Source organism: Poeciliopsis prolifica, unplaced genomic scaffold (genome assembly GCF_027474105.1).
Source record: "Poeciliopsis prolifica strain line A6 unplaced genomic scaffold, Auburn_PproV2 SCAFFOLD010, whole genome shotgun sequence".
NCBI classification, from domain to species: Eukaryota; Metazoa; Chordata; class Actinopteri; order Cyprinodontiformes; family Poeciliidae; genus Poeciliopsis; species Poeciliopsis prolifica.
The window spans coordinates 12,322,959-12,343,476 of NW_026562385.1; the positions used below are offsets into that span (position 1 = coordinate 12,322,959).

Sequence of the window (20,518 nt, forward strand, 5' to 3'; positions counted from 1 at the left end):
GGGTTCACGATGGGACAACGCACCTCTCTCTATCCTCCCGCCTTCCCCGCTGTCCAAACGTGATATCTGTCACGCTTTTTCTGAGCATCACGCCAAGACCGCAATAGGTCTTTGAAGAGAAAAATATCCACAAGCAGGCAAATTTTCCAAGAATAATTTAGTTACCTTCCACAGAAAAATCCTTGAACATCTGAATGGACAAACACTGAGCAGGCACAGGCACGGTTCTGATCATTTCAATTTGTCTTGCATGCCAAACAATAAACTTCATCACAAATTCAAGGACATTTTTTGGTTTCAAGGTATTTCTAAAATGACAAAAAAAAATTGGACCAAAGTCCATTGAAATATGAATGGTGAAAACAAAAGGCCTTAGTTTCGTTGCATGGCTTTCTGCTCATTTCCTGTACGCTCAACCTGACTGAAAGTTTTCAGCGATTTCCCAGTGACTTCTTCATGTTAACCTTCCTTAGCGTGATCGTGTCGCAAAGTGAAATCGACTGACACACAAACTCACCAGGCCATCCGTTTCAACGATTGCATTTATTAGGTGGAAGGGGGCGAAGCAAAGTGCAAAAGCACAACTCAGCTACATACCAATGCCACGTTTCGCTACTTTTCTGTGTTGCTGCTTTGTGAGTAGGTAGTAGCAGTATACAACAGCTTGCCGCCGACTGATGGAAGCTGATGGAAAGTTTACTTAGTGACATATGTAGATATATATATATATTTCTATTTATATTTAGGAAGGTGAAGACCTGTAACAAGTTTGGAAGCTGTCTATCTATAGCTGCCATTGGCACAAAAACCAAAAGAAACACACGAAAAAGGTAAAAAACAAACAAACAAAAAAACACAAAACAATAATTGGATAAGAAAAAAATACACAATACAAAAGAAATAAAATGAATATGGTGACCTCAAGGCAGAAAAAGACACGATGTGAGAATATCTCACTATAGTTACAATGGTCTGATACGCTCAACACAGACTATTTCTGACAAAATAATCTGTGGTGTGGAGCTCCTTATTTCAAGTTTATTTGTCAAATGAAAATTTCATGTTATAAAATAAAATAACGGGTAACACTTTATTTGAATTCATAAACATGACATAACATCTGTTATGACCATGAAGGGATCTTCATGAATGTTCATGATGTTGTCATGAAGTGTCGTTCGGTAAATAATGACACTTATGCAAGGCAGCATTAAAAGTCCAAATGTGTCAATTTTGCATTGAAAGTGTCATTATTTGCCGAACGACGCTTCATGACAACAGACTTAAACAATCCTGAAGATTCTTCATGTTCGTGTCAGTCTTATAGACACCATTCAAATAAAGCGTCACCAAATAGGATGTACTCCTTTTGTGTTAAAAACAAGGTAACAATTCTCCCAGGTTTAAGAAATAGAAAATTTCTTGTAAAAGACGAGCGCTCAACACCGGAAGATTCACAGTCGAGTATGAAACAGTCATGTGAAGAGTTTCCTTGGATAAATTTTTGTTCTTAGACAACTTTAAACCAATGGAGTGCGCTTTGCCTTTAACGGTTGGCACAAAAAAAATCCTTACTTAGAAGTAAAAAAGTTCGGCCTGCCAGCCATGTTTCTACAGATGCATGACCAGAGGAAACAAAGAAACAGTGAGACATCTTCAACTACACATATTTTACAGAAAGAATATGTTACACCACACTAGACAAAATGTACAACTAAACTACAGTCTGGCAGACAAAAAAAAAAAAAAAAAAGTCAGTAACTAAAGGATTAAAGCTCCAAAACAAAACGTCAACTGGGAAAAATACATGTTTTGTGATCAAATGATGTTGAAAATTGAATTTCATCACAAGCCACTTATGTTGTTTCTTGTTGCTTACGAAACTAAGAGCTAAGATAGCATGCACTTAAAAGCCAAATACACAGCCAAGCTAAGCTAGCATTATAAAGCAGGCTAAATACAAATTTAAGTCAGTATCTACTCAGATTGCTGAGGTAAATAAAAGTGAATGCGACAGTCATTCATCTTAGCTAACCCTGTGCTAAGCAATCACTCAATTTGCGTAACTAAAGACAAAGCTAAGATAGTAGCTTAGCTTAGCTTAGCTGTATACAAAGCTATGGTGAGCAACCACTCAAACTGCTTAAATACAGAATAAAGATGACAGTCAGCTTAGTTAAGTACAAAGCTACGCTAAGCTACCATTCAAATTGCTTTGCAATCACTCAAATTCAGGCACAAAGCTAAGACAGCAGTGAGCTAGCTTAGATACGTTTAAAAAAAATTATGTCAGGCTACCACACAAATTTAAGCTAGGACATCAATCAGTTAGCTTAGCTAAGAACATGCTACAAAACAAAGCCGAGATAACAGTCACTTAGCTTGGCTAAGTACAAAGCTACGCAAAGCTACCATTCAGATAGCTTAGCTAAACTAAGTACGAAGCTATGCTCAACAACTACCCAGATTGATGGTTGCTAAGTACAAATCTATGGTATAGTGGTTTTGCTTAGCCCCAGTAAGAAGCAAAGCAAGAATAGCAATAAAACAAAAAAAGTGCAAATCAAAGCTAGCAGCTGGTTGTAGCTAAGTACAAAACTAAGCTGAACTACCCAGTTTTCTCAGCTTATTTCAAAGACTAAAACAAAAAGAAACTAGAAGATTGACTTGGTTCTAAACAAGGACCCATGTGAGTCCCATAAATATGTTCTACATTTGGTTTATTTTAAACTGTTCAATTACAGGAGCAGAAGAAGCAACAACCTGGCTCAAAGTCTTTGTGCTAATCTAACGAAAACGGTAGTAGGCTTTAGCTTATTTATCTTACAGCATATTCTCAAAAATAATAAACTGTGCATTTAACAGATTTTGACTAAAAACATAAATAGAATTAGATTAATTACCGATACAAATAATAAAAACAAAGCCCCTTCCGGTCCGTCAGTGTGGGCTGCCAGTCATACTTATTTAAACCCTATTCATCCTTGTCGAGTTTATTTGCTGTTACAAGTGGTGACAACGTGCAAAAATGACACATTTTGACTCAGTCTTGTCACTTCTTATAGCAGGCAATAAGCCTCTGAAATGTAAAAAACACAAAACAAATTTCTGTTACTGTTTGGTGGGTCGGATGACCTGAAATTCTCCCTCTTTAAACGACCTTTCAACAATCATATCTACATATTGGTCTCACATAAATATATTTACGAGAAAGTCAGTCCAGCTAAATAAAACATCCCTTTACGCTCTACAGTTAAGAATATAAATACCCCCAGGAGAAAAATGTAAATATTATCTATAATCCAATTAAAAAAAGGGAAACACCTAGTGGGTTAAACCACTAGAAAAAAAATAAAATAAAATTGTCAACACATGGTAAAAAGGAAAACACAGTACAACAGTTGCTTGAATTGTTAAACAGTAGTAAAACCTCAGAGGTAGAAAAAGTATAAAACTGAAATGAGAACTTTTAAAAACGAAAGGATTCAGAACAGACGTGTGTAGCCTCGGACACCGCAAACATCACGAGTGATACGGAAACGAGTAAAAACAGGCAAGAGGTGATCCCACACCCACATCCGGGTGGAAATCTGTCCGACAGCAGAGGGCCGTCTGAATGTGGCCAGTGGCAGCTATAGCTTCCTGGCAAGGTGACCGCCGAGACAGACTGAACGTAAGACACGAGACGCGTACAACTTATTTGCTTTGGGTTCAAACAGACATTTTTTTTTGGGGGGGGGATTCCATTTCTTCGACGTTACCAGATGAAAGGTTACTGAAATATTTCCAAATTGATATTTAGTGGGGATAAAATGTTGACTTCAGATGTAGATTGGTAAGAAGTGCTGGTTCACTCCACTCACTTGTACACAGTCATTGGAACAAAAGCAGTAGATTTTAAAACCAACGTCTAAGGAAATCATCCCATTCAAGTCGGAAACGGTGTGTAAATGAGTTTCTCTAGATATTTGAAAGACAAACAGTAAGAATTTCAACTCTAAACAAGTTCATAAGACAATTATTTTTAACAAGCCCACTTGTTCAGAGCTCCTGTTTTCTCAAATTGTGTATTTTCAGGTTGTGTCCTTCTGATTCCCAGCCAGGCCAGCTGGTTTGCTTCAGCCACGACGTGTCCGCAAAGGTCAACATGTTGCCGACCTGCGTTGCATCTCCACGGCGGAACAAGGTGCGGCTCCAGTTCGATGCCACAGATTGGATTAGCAGGCGTGTCTGGTGCCCGTTACTAATTGCGTGAGGAGGTAGGCGAGCGGCGCCCTATTAGTTTCACTTTTCAGAAACACACGGGCTCACTGAGACCTAAGACCAAACTACACAGTGATTCTGACATCCTGCATGCAAAGACTTCATAGTTCCTTGCAAAAAGTATTCACACTCCTTGATTTATTTATTTATTTATTTATTTATTTTTTTTTGGTCATTTGGGAATGTTTTCCTTCAACAGCCGGGAAAGCTGGTACGAGTTGGAAGATGGGCGGAGCTAAACACATGGAAATCTTGGAGGAAAACCAGTTACAAGCTACAAAAAGTTCAAGACTGAGGAGGTTTTATGTAAAGCACGTCAACGGTAGTGGGTATGAATACTTTTGCAAGACACCGTCGGTCCAAATCTAAAAAGAAACGATAAGGAAAATCCTTAACTCTGCTCTCAACCTGAAGTTCATAAAAAGTGTAAAACTTTATCTACCCTGTACAAACATTTGGAGTCTTTCTTTGCATAAATAAGTTAATATATAGGAACATACACAGCAAATATCACAATTTCTCTGTGGATACAACCATTTTAGTTGGAAAAATTTCTCATTAACTAACCCATAAATTTAATGGCCTAGTCCAAGTGTAACTTCTTTTTCTCTTCATGTCATCAGTTCAAGCCCTATTAAAATCCAGGTCCAACTTTGTCCACATTTTCCCTCCTGTTCCTTTTCACGCAAAGTTTTTCACCATGTACCACGTGAACCCTGGGAATAATAATTATAATAATAATAACAATAATAATAATAAAAACCTTTAAAATTTACACAGAGATATATTTGTTTCATTTAAGTCAACACATAAACTGTTTGAACCCAAAGAAATGATGAACGGTAGTCAGATGTGACTGTGCTGCAGCTGTGAGGACGCCAGTAAACGAAGGAGGAGGAAGAAGGAAGCTCCTTTACGTCCCTTTAGGCGGTGTCCATTTTAAGGCCGTGGGGTCAATGGTCTTCCCATTGCCGCGTTTTGTCTCTTTTGCCTTCCAGTCGTCAATGAGGTCCTTTGGAAAAAGGAGAAAAAAAGACAGTTAATGACTAGATGGGAAAATAAACTGCAAACCAAAGAAAACGGTCCCGAGTTCTTTACCTGTCTCTTTAAAACCAGGTGTTTTCCTTTCCAGTATTTGAGCATTTGAAGGGACTGCAGTGTGCTGACAATGTCCACTGGATTCACTGCTGTCTCCTGACTGATCTCTGCAACAGAAAGGGAGAAATTAAAGGAGTTTAGGGGGGTGGGGTCAGCAGCGTCAGCCGAATCCATGGTCCTCAGGGGTTCTAATATATGGCTGGTACCAATGAGCCACATCGGTACCAATCTTGGTACCAGCCATATTGGTTTGTACCAATATAGCTAGTATTTAAATGACCCAATCAGAATGGTCAATTCTAATTTGACCGTATAATTGTTCAAGTTAGAATTACAAAAATAAATAAATTTGCTTCATGGAAATACAGCAATTTTGAGAAATAAAAAAACATCAAAATTAACATAATTTGCAAAACTGCAATGGGAACAGTTTTTTCTCATCGCACAAGTCGTGTGATCCACAGTTTGACGTTACTACTGCCAGAAATGACAAAGAAAACGACAGGAAGTGGTAGGAGGATGATGCGCAGCATGTTTTTTTTTTTTTAATAAACATCCATATCCAATTTTGATTTAATTTCTTTTAAGACAATTAGCATTTTGACATTAGCAGAATATTGAACAAAGTTTTGCGCAAATTTGAATGGAAATGCAGCTAATGAGAGATGCTACCGTAGAGATCTTGCTAAATATTTCAGTTCTAGAATGTGACTTCAGTGCTTTTTCCCTTGAAGGATATCGACTTTAAAGGCTTTCAAATGCAGCAATTATACTGTTAGCACTATTAATGACGGGTTAAATATTTTAAATCCATTACTCATTCATGACAAAGCAAAATGGAAATGAGAAACAACATATCTCAGCAAGCGGGCAGTTCAAAGTGTTTTTTAGAGTATAAAAAAAATAATATAGCGACTAACTTATGAAACAAGATTTTGTTAAATGAGAACAACAAAATCATCAAGCTCATATACTGTGACTATATTTATTAATGTTCCAGTTATTATGAATCAAACATAGATTTAAAGCAAAGGGCCTTTATTTAAAAGATTTTAATTTAAAAGAACTGTTTTGCAGTTTTCTGGAAGTTTGTTCCAGATTAGTGGTGCATAGAAACTGAAAGCTGCTTCTACATGGCAACTTTTCAGACAAAAATATATAAATAAAAATAAAAAATTGGCAATGCCCAAAATCTAATGATTAAATATTAGTGATTGAGCAGAAAACTTCAATTAGCGAACCCCTAGTTTTCACTCATACGTCTGAATCCATGTTGTGAAAAATTGGACGGAATTTTCCTTAAAAATCTGTCTTTCTCTATTAAGCACATTGAAGCACATCAGATCTACTAACTGTCATATGAGCTTTGCTGCCTCTTGGCTAGGGCTCTCTTGAAAAAGACGTTTTCAATCTGAATGGGACTTTCCTGGTTAAATAAAGGCAACATAATAATAAAAGAAAAACATTACAACCTTTGATGGAGATCTCCTTTCCCTGAAAACTGTTGAGGTACCGCAGCAGAACATCCTTCCAGTAACTTCTGTAGCTGATCAGACCCAGGTCGGACAGAGGGCGCTCAGGCGAGCCCACCTTTTCCTCCACCTTGGACAACAGGTAGCCTGTTTGTTGTTTTTGGACAGCAGAGAAAGTTGTTGTTTTTAACTGAATTCTCTGCACATGTCTCAGTGCAGACCAGAAAAGACGTACAACAGTTTTGAGGAATGTTTTCTGAGAGGCACCTTCCAAAATCAGGTGACATTTATCAGTGAATGAGAGCAGTGCTTGTACTCACTGAAGTCAATGAGCATCTTTCCGTAGCCTTGCCTCATGTACTGCGGCATGGTGAGGATGCAGGACACGTTGTAGTTCAAGAACGAGTTCTTCTCCTGTGGAAGGAGAGGAAACTGCTGTGACAGAACAGGAAGTGGCCCCTGGGCTGGAAACCATCTTAACTGGGTCTGAACTGACAATGACAAGTTTAACATGTCCGCTACGCAGTACCTCCATGTTACTTCTATTCATGAAAATTCCAAAATAAAAAGTACAATGTCTGCAAAATATGCATTCATTAAAAAAATTACAAAACATTTGTGGGTGTTCTGGTATCTGACAGTTTGAACTAGTGCGGGATGGAAAATATGGCTTTAAAAAAAAAAATCTTAGATTTTTTTTAATCCAAGATAAAATTTCTAATTTTAATCCATTTCCCCCTTTTAGTTCTTTAAAAAAAGAAGAAAAAGTACAAATGACTGGCTTTTATTTCAATCATTCTTTCTTTGAGTTGACCTGAATTCAAAGTCAAAAATAAATAGAAGCTGTACAACAGGCTTATCAAACAAGATGGTAGTTCTTAGACGGGCTAATGTCACTCTGGACTATGGAAATCCAAGCAGACCATTGGTGGAAAGAAACAAAAACTAGATTTTCCAAAAATCTAAGTTTGACAAAATCGATAAACTCAATTAGTATGGACACCTCCAACTTCTTGATGCTTTAAAAACGTAACCCTAGATAATTACCTTGGTGTTGCATTCACAGGCTAACATCATGCGACCCAGTTTCCACAAAGTGAGAAAGCAGTAGGCTTCTGAAGGCGTTACCTTGGAGAAATACCCGACGAGGTGACATCCCGTGTTGTCGGCTTCCGTCATGACGTAGAAGAGGAACGGCTCCACGTCGTAATACAGCGTCTTGTGGTCCAGGAAGAGTTTCGCTAGCAGACACAAGTTCTGACAGTAAATCTGGGAGTGGAGAGAACGCAACGGGTTGATGAAACCCATTTGTTTTGACTGACAGTGGTTAGCGAAAGGGACGAGAGATGTAAAGCTTTGCCTTGTTCTTCTTCCCGTCCACCTCAAAGACAGAGATGTTCGCCTTTCTGTAGATCTCGTCACCTGGTGGATGCTTCCACACGCACTTGGCCTTGAGCAGCAAAAACAACTTCAGGTTCAAAATGTTTTCAAAATCAAAATTTGAACTCAAATATTGAGCAGTAGGGGTGCCCTACCATGTGCCTGCGCAGAATGGTCTGGCTCTTCATATACTTGAGGCAGAACTCGCACATGAAGAGCCTCCCCAGGCGGGCGTACTCCTCGGGGTACGGCGAGTGGTACCAGGTGTCCAACTCGAAGCGGCCGAACACGATGGTTTTGATCATGTTGCTGCCCTCCGACACCTGGCCGGCCAGACGGAGCTTTTCCTGCGCAGACGGGCGGGGCAAACGGGACAGAAGGCGACGGAGAGGAGACGGGGAGGGAAGGAGGGAACAAAGATTCAATTATTGAAGGGAAGACAAAGGAACCGCCTTAGTGGAGGGAACCGGCCAAGAAAATTAAAGGTGTAGGAAGAAAAGTCGGATGAGGAAGTAATGCTTTTAAGCTTCGCTTGGATAGAGGAACGTCAGCTGGACTGAAAAAAGAAAATAAATAAATCTGAACGCTGCAAAAGCAATAAATCTTACCAAGTGTTTTGTCTAGTTTCTAGTGAACATTCTTGAATATCATTGTCACTAAATGCACCTTGTATTACCATGTATGTTCCAATGGTTTTAACTGTTATTATTACATATGCATACGTTGTTTGTTCCTGTGGTTTCTCGGTTTTCTTTTCTCTCTTTCTGCAGCTTTAGAGGCTTTAGAGACTACAAGAGTCTTGACTTGTGTTCCCTGTATGCTTCTTGCTTCCTGTTTTACATTCAAACTTCTTCTCCACCCCCCCCTTCTCCCTTTCTCTTTCTATCTGTGTCAATTAGATTTGGAATAAATCCAAAGAAATTTCTATTAAAGTTTCTTCTGCATGTAGAGAGGAGCATCATGGGGAAAGCAGTAATCCTGCGCTTGTGAAAGTAAAGCCATTGGGCCTCACCTTGACACACTGCCACACCGAACATGTTCAAAAAATATATATTCAAAATTACAAGCTCCATTCGGGCATGTCACAATAAGTGTTGCTGGACCACAAGTTGTCCTTGTTATTATTGCAATAATCGACATTATTGTTGTTTTGAGACCATTTTCAAGTTCTTTAATGATGACGGCATAATAATGCAAGTTTGCTCTCTCAAAAAAAGTCATTTTAAATTTCGCAAAGGACACTTTGAACTGAAAGATTTTTTTAAATATCCGAATTAAAACACGACAACCAAAAAGCAATAAATAAAACGGGAATAAAAACCTTGCACAACTGAAACTGCAAATAAAATGGATTATGATGTTTCTGTAAACAAAATTGCCTGTCAAGAAATATTAATCATCAGAGTGGAAATGATCAAGTTCGTCATTGTTATTAATTGGTTAATTACTTACTGTGACAGTCTACAAAATGTCTTTCCCGTGTTATAAATTAAAAAAAGAAAAATCTGTTAGTAGAACTAGACTTTTTAAAATCAATATTCAGGAATCACTGACTTTAAAATCATATATTTCCTTGTCAGTTAGTTTTGTCTTAGTTCAAGTGTATGAAGAAGGGAAAAAAATACTCGGGTAAGATTTTTGTGTTTTTGAAGTGAATCTACTGGGTTATTACTACATTTCATTATCAGCTAACATCTGGTAAATTCCTCTCATCTGAAGTATCAGAAATGAACATGGAATGATATGAAGTGATCATCCAAACTACCAAATCTATCTGAGACTCCTGCTGTGGCTGCAGAGGAAGGTTTTCAGACTGAAAAAGAGAAGAAGAGAAGTAAGGTAGGAAAAGGGGAGAAGCGGGGGGAGATTATCAACAAAAACAACAACAAAAAAAAAGCAGAAGGAAGGAAAAGTGGAAGGGTGGGAGGTGATGATGAGTTTTCTCTCTTACAAGGTCCTCCGAGGCACGTGCCTGCGCTTTCCTGAACAGCTCGAGGTCGTAGTCGCTGGTGATGTTCTCCAGCAGCGGCTCCCGGCTCGTCCCGTGGCTCTGTCGGTGTTCCTGGGAGCAAGTGGGGGAAAATAACCAGAAAAGTGGGACTTTTATAACGTGGAGACGATTCGGTCTGACGTCTCCTCTCTGCTTACTGTATATTTCTCCTTCTGCTCCTTATTGAGGACAGAGTTCCTCTTCCTCCTCAGCTCTGTCACCTTGTCTTTGTAGCGCTGCTGTCCCTCTGTGGGGGGCTGGAACAAACACAGTTTGCTGAGTTGGGCCCAACATAAAGCTGAGATGGACCTTCGCAGATCAAGATTATGGGTTGATAAGAGGTATCATGTAGCTGCCTTCGGAGTATGTTTTCATAAACTGATTACTTATAGCTTATTCAAAATCAGCTACTCAAAATTATACCAAAAACACAATCTGTATTCTGGTAATGTGACTTTATTCTCGTACGACTGCAACTTTATTCTAGTAATATTATGACTTTACTCTCCTACTACGACTTTATTTTCATATTATAGTGACTTTAATCTCATAATATTACTACTATTCTGGTTTTACTACCTAGTATCAGATATGTCATTTTTTGACCAACTGTGATGCAGCGATGTGGTACAATTTAGATTTTTGGCCAATTGATTGTTACGTCACTGACAATTACTGGTACCAAAGTATGATAAGGTTTTACTTGTGGTTTAAAACAGCAGAAATCCTTAAATTGTTTTTTTATGATTAAACATAGACAGATGCGACATCCATCATTCCAAGTTTTAACGCCACACTGCTGTTTTAAACAAATCAATTTAAAAAAAATACGACAAATTAAATGTTTTTAGTTTTAAATGTTTGTCTAAATGCAATGATAATTTTACACAAGGTTATATTAAAAGAATAGGAAAAGATTTTGAATTAAGTAAAAGTTAACTTTTTAAATTAACAAATAAATGAACTTGGAACTCGTTTCAGATTGTGTTTGTTTTCTCTGTTTACTCCAATCTCATAATCTCCTTTCAGACATTTAGAACGACCTGCCTTTTCAAATCAAGTGAACAGGTGCGTCAGACCTGGATTTTACTGTGAACCAAGTGACAGTAACCCGTCATCGCTTTGACCCTGACGACCAGCGGCGCGATCTCAGCTGTTTCTGCCTCAAAAGCAACACACGAGCCAGAAGGGACACAAACCTGTGTGTGTGTGTGCGTTTGCTTTCCAGCACATTACCTGGTGCCTTGTGGAGTGTCTGTTCTCATCCTGCCGATGCGACAGCATCCTTTCTTCGGACTGCTTGTCGCGTGTCGCTGCCTTGCCCTGTCAAACAAATCAACACTGTCTAGAGCCCCGTAGCAAAAACACAACAGCAGCCTCCTCCATGTTTCTACAGCATGCCAATTTCTATTTGCTTCTCTTGCTGTTTTCACATTCATCCACCGGACACTGGGTGTGATGGCAGACCAGAGGACCAGTTCAACCATCAACATGTTTCCTCAGTAACGAGGAGAATGTTTTTTATGTTTTATGTCAGATTTATGTTTATGGATCGCAAACATTAATCCACAAACAATGTAATGTAGAAATTTGTGAAAACTTTTGCAAGGCAACATATGCAGCCATGTAAATGTGTAAATGTATCGCTTTGGGTACTTTCCAGCCATTCCAGCTTTGTGTGACTATTTTTATATAGTTCCACACAATTTATCTGAAATCTTTGCAGATTTTGTATGTGTGTGTGTGTGTGCGTGCGTGTGTGCAGTCTACTTGTATATCTTTATGTATGGGCCCACATTCACCATTTTTACCCACAGACGAAGGTTTTCTGTAATAAATGAGGACTTTTTCCTATTTTTTGACTTCTACTTTGGTCTACTAGTTTGGTTTAGAGGTATTATGTGAATTAAGTTTTGGTTAAGGTTAGAAATAAACTACCACTAGTTATGAAACATGTTTAGGTTAGACATAAATATAGTTACTACAATGAATGGAAGACAATACAAAATCCTCAGATTTACTGAAGTGCAGAGATGTGTGTGTGTGTTCTTGTATTTGATACATTGTGAGGACCATTTTCCGAACACATCCCCACAACCCAAACCTAAGAGGTTTGGGCTCTTGGGGCCCAAACCTAAACCCCAGAAGAAGTGCTGTTTTTGGGTTAGAGGTTAGGTTTTGGACTGATGTGTGAATTGAGTTTATGGTTAGGTAGAGGGTTATGTGTGTACTGGTAATGGTTATGTTTCAGATAAGGGTCAGGGCTAGACTATAGAAATGAATAAAAAATAATAGAAGAAATTGCAAAGTCCTTGTGACAGAAAGAACTTTATGTGTACCTGCCTTGCTCTTTAGGACCATTCATGGCATTTTTACTAACCTTCTGAAGACTGATGGGCCTTAGAGGGACCAAAGCCCAATCCTGACACGATAGACTTCTTTGTTTATGTTTAGCAGTTAGCTTTAGAGTTAAGGTTTGAATTAGGTTTTGGTTAAGGTTAGAGCTAGAAAAAGACTAGTATTGTCAGGAAAAATGTCTGGGTTAGGCATAAATACAGTAACTAAAATGAATGCAAGTCAATACAAAGCCCTAATATGTATAGAAATACATATGTGTACCTTGCATTCATCAGCAGAGAGGTTGTGGTACAGTGGGCAGCCTGATATGGAGAAATGTCTCTCATGTCTTCCTGTTAGATGACCTGGGAGAATAACAGGAGGGGTGAGAACAAGAGGAAGATGAGAGGATGTTTGCAGATGAAAGGCAGTAAATTTAAAGCGGTATGACATTTGATCGGGGGGGGCAGCGGGGAATTGTGGCTGTGTGGCGTTTAGGTCCTCTCACCGAGTGAGTTGCATCCTGGAGTCGGACACTTCATGTTAAAATTGTAGCTTTCGTGGAATCGTCGTCGTTTGGGTCGATGGGAGAGGTTGTGGGCGGCAGCCTCTTTGAGCGACAGCTCTTTCGCCAGTCTCTCGTCCTCCTCTTGTGAAACGACAATATTGTTGTTAGAAGACACATGGTCATTGCTCGGACTGGAAACGTCAATATCTGACTCCGAGGACGGGGCGTTGCCTGTAGGGGTCCGCGGGGGCGTCTCGTCCCGCTCCGCTCCTTGTTTTGCATCTGCTGGGCGAGTTGAGAAAGATAAAAAGTCCCAAACTCCAACGTCACATTTATTTGAAATGATCCCTCTGATTTATTTTAAGGGGGGGAATCTCTGCAGGCTGCATATGTCCACACATACAGATGCAATTAACAGCCCTCAGCAGTGGCAGCACTCAGATAAATCCAATAGCGAAGAATGATGTTACTGTTGCTGAGGATCGGGCAGCTGTGAGACCCTGGCTGCCAAATGAAAGGACATATTTCAACCTGTTTTCTTTTCTGCTTTTTTTTTTAATCTTTTAGCCTTAAGTTAACACAGAAGGTGTGGTTGTGTGTGACCAGCATATTAGAGACGTAGCAGCAGCAACTCTGAATTCGGTTGTGAAGAAAAATAGCACAAAAACAATTTTTTTCTGTTCTCTTTTATCTTTCTACTGCGACCAAAATTCTTTTTCTCTGAGTTCACATATAGTTTTATTTTTGAGGGGATGATGCGTCAAAAAAATTGGGTTGTTAATAGAACTGGTCAATTTCCATCTCAACTAGCCAGTCAAAAACCACAGCTAGTTGTAACTGTTCTGTAATGTCAACTAGTATTGGCAAATTTACATGCTCTTTCTTACATGCGTAGAGAAAGAAATGCAATTCTAACGCACGCCGACAGCAGAAGCATCTGATGTAAAGGAAAAGTTTCAGCACTTACTGTTAAATGTGTTCCTGTCTTCCTTTTAGCGCATATTTTGGAAAAGCTAACAGCCGACTCAAAAAAACTTTTTTGAGGAAGTTATTTCCAATTTCGCCATTTCCATCAACCTTTTCTAATGTGATTCTTCAAAATGTGTATTCGAAAAATGTGAATGCACCATACTTAATCGCTACAACATTGCGCCAAACACAATCACATTTACCTCATCCAAAGAGTAGAAGTTGTTATTGAGGGGAAGATGACTCAAAGTTGGCAAATTTCAACTCCAGTAAGATGTTACTTGATACATGTTGAGATATCACTACTGCTCTGTTCAGGCTGTCATTTAAAAAGAGAACAACAGAACTAAAAGTATAGCAGCAAAGTGGCTCTGTTAAATCCTGTCAAGCTTTCAGGTTTCATCTGTGGAACATTCTGGGTTTGGAAATAAGTGTGTACCTCATTGGAGTTTCAGAGTCTTCAGGGAAAATAATACACAGAAATGTCTGTTCATTCTTAGCATAGCTAAGCCTGTTATTTTCAAATATAAGATGCTAAAGACAGCTAAAAATGTCAACTCTGGGGTGAGCTGTGGTGGAGCAGGGGTTAGGACGCCCCATGTTTGGAGGCTTCAGTCCTCGCCGCGGACGTCGTGGGTTCGACTCCTGGGCCCGGTGACCTTTGCCGCATGTCTTCCTCCCTCTCCTTGCCCTCTTTCCTGTCAGTCTACTGTCAAAAAATGCGAGCCACCAGCACCGCTAAAAAGTCTTTGGACAAAAAAATAAAAGTCAACTCTGCAATAATTCCTAAATCTCGTAGACTTAGGAATTCACTGATATGAAAATTTGGACCAATATTGCTAGCTGATTCTAATACTGTTGATACTGCCCCGAATCGATATCGTATTATTTTGAATTTTGTCATTTCCATCAAGCTTCGCAAATGCAATACTTTAATATGCGCATAAAAAAGAAATAAAACTATTGATGGAAATAGAGTTGGTATCTCTAACAATAAAATCAATTGCTTTAGCAGTAGGACAGAAAAAATATTCTGAACGCCATGAATTATTGTTCTTCTTGAACATTTGGAGTCGGCTTAAACCTTCATCATCAGGGGAAAGATTTCTTTCAAATAAACTCAGGGATGAGATTCAACTCCATCTGCAGGCTTAGTGTGCAATTGGTAAACAGATCCATCAGATTTTAAAAATAGATATTTTATTTATGCAAAACATTTCCACAGCGTAAAACCCCACCTGCTCTCCATCTACAAGAGACACCACTCAGTGACTGTAATTAAAGAGCGGACTCGGGGAATCTGACGTAATAGTTTCTAACAATAGATTTCACACTAAGTCAGAGCAGGAAGCTGGATGTCAACTCAATAAGTCAAACTAGATTTGCTGGCTGTAGCTGCAGGTTCATATGTAAAAGGCATGACAAATGGTGAATACATAACAGGAAAGGTTGCGAGTATCATGGCACAAAGAAAAAATATTATGATATTTTTTTTATCGTCAGTGTGGCCACTTTTAGAAAAGCGGGAGTTTTGACAGTGTTGATGTGAAAAGAAAGATCCAAAAACAAGATCCAACTGCTGCTGATCCATCTGCTATAGCGCTATTTCTGCATCCAAATATGTAGAGCTTTTAATTCTACAGTGAAAAAAGAAAACATCTCGGTAAAGTCCAAACCTCAACTTAACTGAAATACTTTGGAAAAAATATTAAAAGATGCAAATAAATGACCTAATGTATTACGGGTTTTTTTTCATTAGAGGTCATATTTGTCTAACATTTCAACTTGATATGAATCAAATCTTTTAATTTTGTCCCAATAAATAAGATGTCAAAAGTAAAAGGCTGATCTTTTAACACTTGTATGGATGTGCCTTCACCTCATTGTGAATAAAGTTTGAGAGCAGCTGCAGTTTTCAGGAAGCTTTGTCATTGGTTCCTTTGACAAGCTTCCAATTTTAGGCAACACTTATTAGGCCCCTTTCTAACCAGGAACAGACTGACTTCATATGACTTGTATCAACTCACCTGCATCATAAGAAAGAAAGGTGGAAAGAAAGAAAGAAAGAAGAAAAGAAATAAAGAAACAAAGAAGCAAAGAAAGAAAACACACAGATCCTCCATTTCTTGTTCTTCTTTCTTCTTCCTAAAATATTCCCTAATGCTACTGTTTTGCTTCACACCTTCTCTTCTTTTCATGCCTCTAATTCAGATCTTATCTTTATCTTTTTATAAGACAGAAAGGAAGAACTGCGGCTTACCATTGGCTTCTGTGTCTGAGCCAGACGACCTGCTCTGACGCAAATGGTATCTTTTAGCTTTGGGGTTTACCGCCTCCTGCTGGCTACGTGTGATCCTGCGTCCAGAGAGGACGGAGGCAGCTGTTGCTGCAGCCGCTGCTGCTGGTGCTGCTGCCGGGGCGGGGTCCGCCTCCGCTGCAGGATCGGGCCCCACATTGCGAGCGGCAGCAGCCGGGGAACTGCTGCGTAATGAGCTGGAGTTATCTAGAAGGAAGGAGGAAATGCCACTTTTCTGAGACAAACTTTAAATCACCGTCATGATGTTTTATCAATTCAAATCTAAGAGGTGGATGCAGCTAAGCACAGGATGACCCTGGAAGAAAAACTATTCGAGAATGGTTCAGTCAAAGCCTTATAACTTATGTTAGGGTCATTCTAGATGGGAAGAAAAGGAGTACATTTCAAAAACATTTGTTTCACAATTTAATAGTAACATTTTTAGATTAATCTTAGAAATGATCTAAAAAAAAATAATAATAATAATAATCTGAGTGAGTTTCAAAGTAAAAAAAGTGATAGAAAACAAATCATATTTTAAGACCAATCTCAAACATTTTCTAGAAAAACACCGGAAATGTCTGAATTTCAAATGTCAAAACTTTTCAACTTTGGAATATTTGCAGTTTCTTTGTTATATTAAATTGTTCCAATATTGTTTTATAAATTAAATTGCTGATATCATCCAGATTCAGTTTCAACAAAAAAGTCTGGATTCTAATACAAGTTTTATTACAATAATATATTATTATAATTTTTTTTAAAATTGTTCTTTAACTTGATATTAAATTGATTTACTATCTACGTTTTATCTAATAAAGTGTAAATAGTAAATACTGACATTTATTTTTTTTAAAAAAGAAGAAAGTAAAGAAACAGTCAAAAACTAATCACTGCATTTCTTTGAGAAGTGGAGGACCGTATTAATTCAACTATAAATTTAATAAAACTTTTTCACCTATATACTGATGTACAGATCCCATTAGCAGTTAGGCTAAGTACTGATGTATTGTTGTCCGTTTCTCAATGAATTATTGATATTATTTTATTGTCCAGCTTTACTAACAACTGAAAAGGGTAGAATTATAACAACAACAAAAAATTATAGACAGTCCTTTAGCAAAATTTTGAAGGTTTTTGGGTCCTTTATTCAACCTTTTTCTGTCCAGAAAAGGTGCCAGCAACTTTTCTGGACAGGAAAAGGTGCTGGCACTCAAACAAGAGACAACTGCCTCTGCAGCCAAGTTGAACTGGAGGCAATATATTTTTTTTAAATGGTCCATTTTTTTTCAAGGAAAAATCAGAGTCCTCCGTTCCATCCAAGCTGCTTCCTACCGTTCTCTGAGAAACCAGACTTTTAAGAAGACACTAACAAAGTAATAATCTGAAGTTTCATAACATAAGTTTTTTAAAGACCTATATAGCCTTTTTCTAAACTGAAGTGTTTTATCTACTTATATATAAGTAAATAAAAAATAGGCACTAAAATATTGCTAACAACCCTAAAAAAAAGTTAAAAACAAACAACAAAAAAACATTTCCTTTGAACCACAAATTTGTTTAAAAAAAAAAAACAAATTTTATTTATTTAACAGCGGTAGGAGCGGTTTACCTTGTGAGCTCTGGCTGAGGCGCAGGGATGCGCGAGTCAGGCGCGTGCTGCCGCGTCGACGCGCCCTTGCCGCAGCTCTGACGTGTTCGAGGTCGGTGGAAAAATCAGAGTCCTCTGTTCCATCTGAGCTGCTTCCTGCCGTTCTCTGAGAAACCAGAAACAGTCAGCAAATTTATGTCTTTGTTTAATTTTTTTAAAATAAAAAATAGCGCATATGTATCTGTATGTGTATATATATATATATATATATATATATATATATATATATATATATATATATATATATATATATATTTTTTTTTTTTTTTTTTTCCCCTCTTCCTGTTTCTTTTTACCAGCGATTTATTCAGCAGAGATCCCATGTTGGATGGAAAATATCACCCCTTCTATTTATCACCTTCAGCTCATCATCTCCTCTTGGACCTTTGTCAAGAAATTCTTGAAATGAGCCTTTGGACTGATTAAAATTGAGGTTTTATTCACGAGCCCCCTGAATTATTAAAAGCACCTTTTGCTTTCCAATTATTAATTAACTAACTAACAGTACAGTATGGAAGATGAAATTAGTTTTAAAACAATCATCAGATTGTTTTTATGACAAAAGATATTTTTATAATGAAAATATGTTGAACAGATACAATACCATTTCTTTGTAAAACAGAATAATTTGGAGTGAGCCCTCCTACATTTCACAAAGATTAATTACAATTACGAGTAATCATTTTTTTGGTTTGCTTTTTTTATGCATATTTCTCTTATTCAGATGTGAAAATTAATAAATAGCTACAATAAACGACAACTCCAACACTATGAAAAAAAAAATAATACAAAAATAGACCCTGTGTACATATGTCATTTACATCATAAGCAAATTTTTAGAACCACAAGCATAGAACTTATTTATAATTCTCTATGTATAGATATATAAATAAAAAGGTATTTTTGTCCCCCATGGTTACTTGTGAACCAAGATAAGCTTACAGTAGCTGCGATAGGCTGAGCTGGAATTGCCCCCCTCCATTAAAACTGCCTGGGGCCTCATGCAAGGTTGGGCCGCCCCTGCCTTCTTTAAACATTGATACATGTAGCGAATAATGTACCACGGAGAAATACAACAACAGCAGTAAAAAAGACACCTCACGGAACTGTGGGGGCTATTAAATATTTAACTGTCAACGATTATGTACCAAAAGTCAATAAATTATGCACCAGAACCGTAAACTGTAAGGATACAGTGACACCAGCGAACGTACAAGCAACAGTAAACATTCGCATTTGTAGGAGAGAAATAAAGCCGCTCTCGTGCGTTTGCTTTATTCTCCAAAAAAAATGTTCCAAGACGCGACATCCTGGTTGAACCGTCTGATCCAGACGTAAATATGAGAAACTGCTTTGGCAGCATGGCCGCATATTTGACAACTTCACAACAAGAGGGCCGTGCGTCCTATTTGCATTTCACCAATTAAGTTAGAGGGGAGGCGGGACTTGCGCAAGTCCGACCAATTAACGTAGGCGTGGTTCAAACTCCGTCCAATCGGAGCGTTGTTTTGGTGTACAGCGTTCTGTCCTGTGGAAACCAAAAAACAACCCGTGCTCATCCGTTTGCTAGTGACCGTTACAAGCCGTTAAACTTCGGTCTGTCCATAAATATGGCAAGTTGGAGGAAGAGCCAACTTAAACTAGTAATCAAGGAGTAATAAGTCGTTTAAGAAACAGCAATAATTTCTTGCAACTACGCTGTAAATATGAGCTAGCTTAGCTTAATAGATCGAGCACAAACGTATCTCTTATTGGAGTGAGTTATTAAAAGCATGCGCAGTTTGTTATTGACACCTCGAAGAAAAAAACACATTCAATCGCCTCAGCGGGTCTCGTTTACCAGCCTCAGTACCATTTCCACGGCTAACATTAGCCATGACGTTATTCTGCAACAGCGTTATACAGCCTCCAACGTCTTCTCTCACCTTTCTCCGTGGCATATCTTCAGCTGTGGAAGTATCTTCTCCTTTACGTTGGGGGAAAGTATTCAAGCTTCCATATAAGCTGCAGAAGAGAAACGCCACCAAAGCATAACATGGACCAACTCGGCTGGAAGAAGCGCACAAATTTCCCCGCACTTCCTGGAGTGCGGAGCAAGTTCGGTACGTTGACAAAATAGCTCCGCCAGATGATGCCACACCGATGAAGTCGTTTAGATATTTGAATATTTTACAACAAAATATAAATGAATTAGGAACATTTCTTAAATAATAATTATGTATGTCTTAAAGTGTTAACACTTTTATTTTGGATCTCGATCACAACACAGGTGTCACGTTGAGATGGGTCTCCCCGCAAGTTGCGCCTTTATACGATATTTTACGGCTTCGTTTTTTTATCGCGAGGGTGCACTTCATGAACTCCTGCACGAGAATACCAGTTTCCTAAAATATCTCAAGAAATTACCACCAAGGTCTTTTCAGCACTTTATAAATAACACCCTATGCCATTTAAATACATTTAACTGCTTTACATTGGTTTTATGAAATTGGCATTCTCTTTTTTTAAAGCAAACAAATAATTAAAATGAAAATTATTTTCATTACATGTGATT

At 38.2% G+C, this 20,518-nt stretch overlaps 1 protein-coding gene across 6 annotated transcripts; it reads right to left on the reverse strand.

The window, feature by feature from the left end:
* Positions 1-524: 524 nt before the first annotated feature.
* Positions 525-20,082, reverse strand: LOC129363191 (histone acetyltransferase KAT7-like). Of its 6 annotated transcripts, none has more exons than XM_055035126.1 (16): positions 19,890-20,082; positions 17,926-18,070; positions 16,278-16,520; positions 13,280-13,330; positions 13,049-13,189; positions 12,823-12,905; positions 11,440-11,526; positions 10,362-10,460; positions 10,165-10,275; positions 8,369-8,560; positions 8,194-8,283; positions 7,962-8,102; positions 7,154-7,247; positions 6,834-6,980; positions 5,362-5,468; positions 525-5,275 (listed from the first exon to the last, which is right to left on the reverse strand). In XM_055035126.1, exons 1-16 carry the CDS (start codon positions 19,902-19,904, stop codon positions 5,177-5,179), a joined length of 1,845 nt encoding a protein of 614 aa, XP_054891101.1. In that variant the 5' UTR covers positions 19,905-20,082; the 3' UTR covers positions 525-5,176. The 6 variants fall into 6 exon arrangements, with proteins under 6 accessions (XP_054891101.1, XP_054891100.1, XP_054891103.1 ...); XM_055035125.1 differs by having other exon boundaries at positions 13,280-13,333; XM_055035128.1 differs by lacking the exon at positions 13,280-13,330.
* Positions 20,083-20,518: the final 436 nt, after the last annotated feature.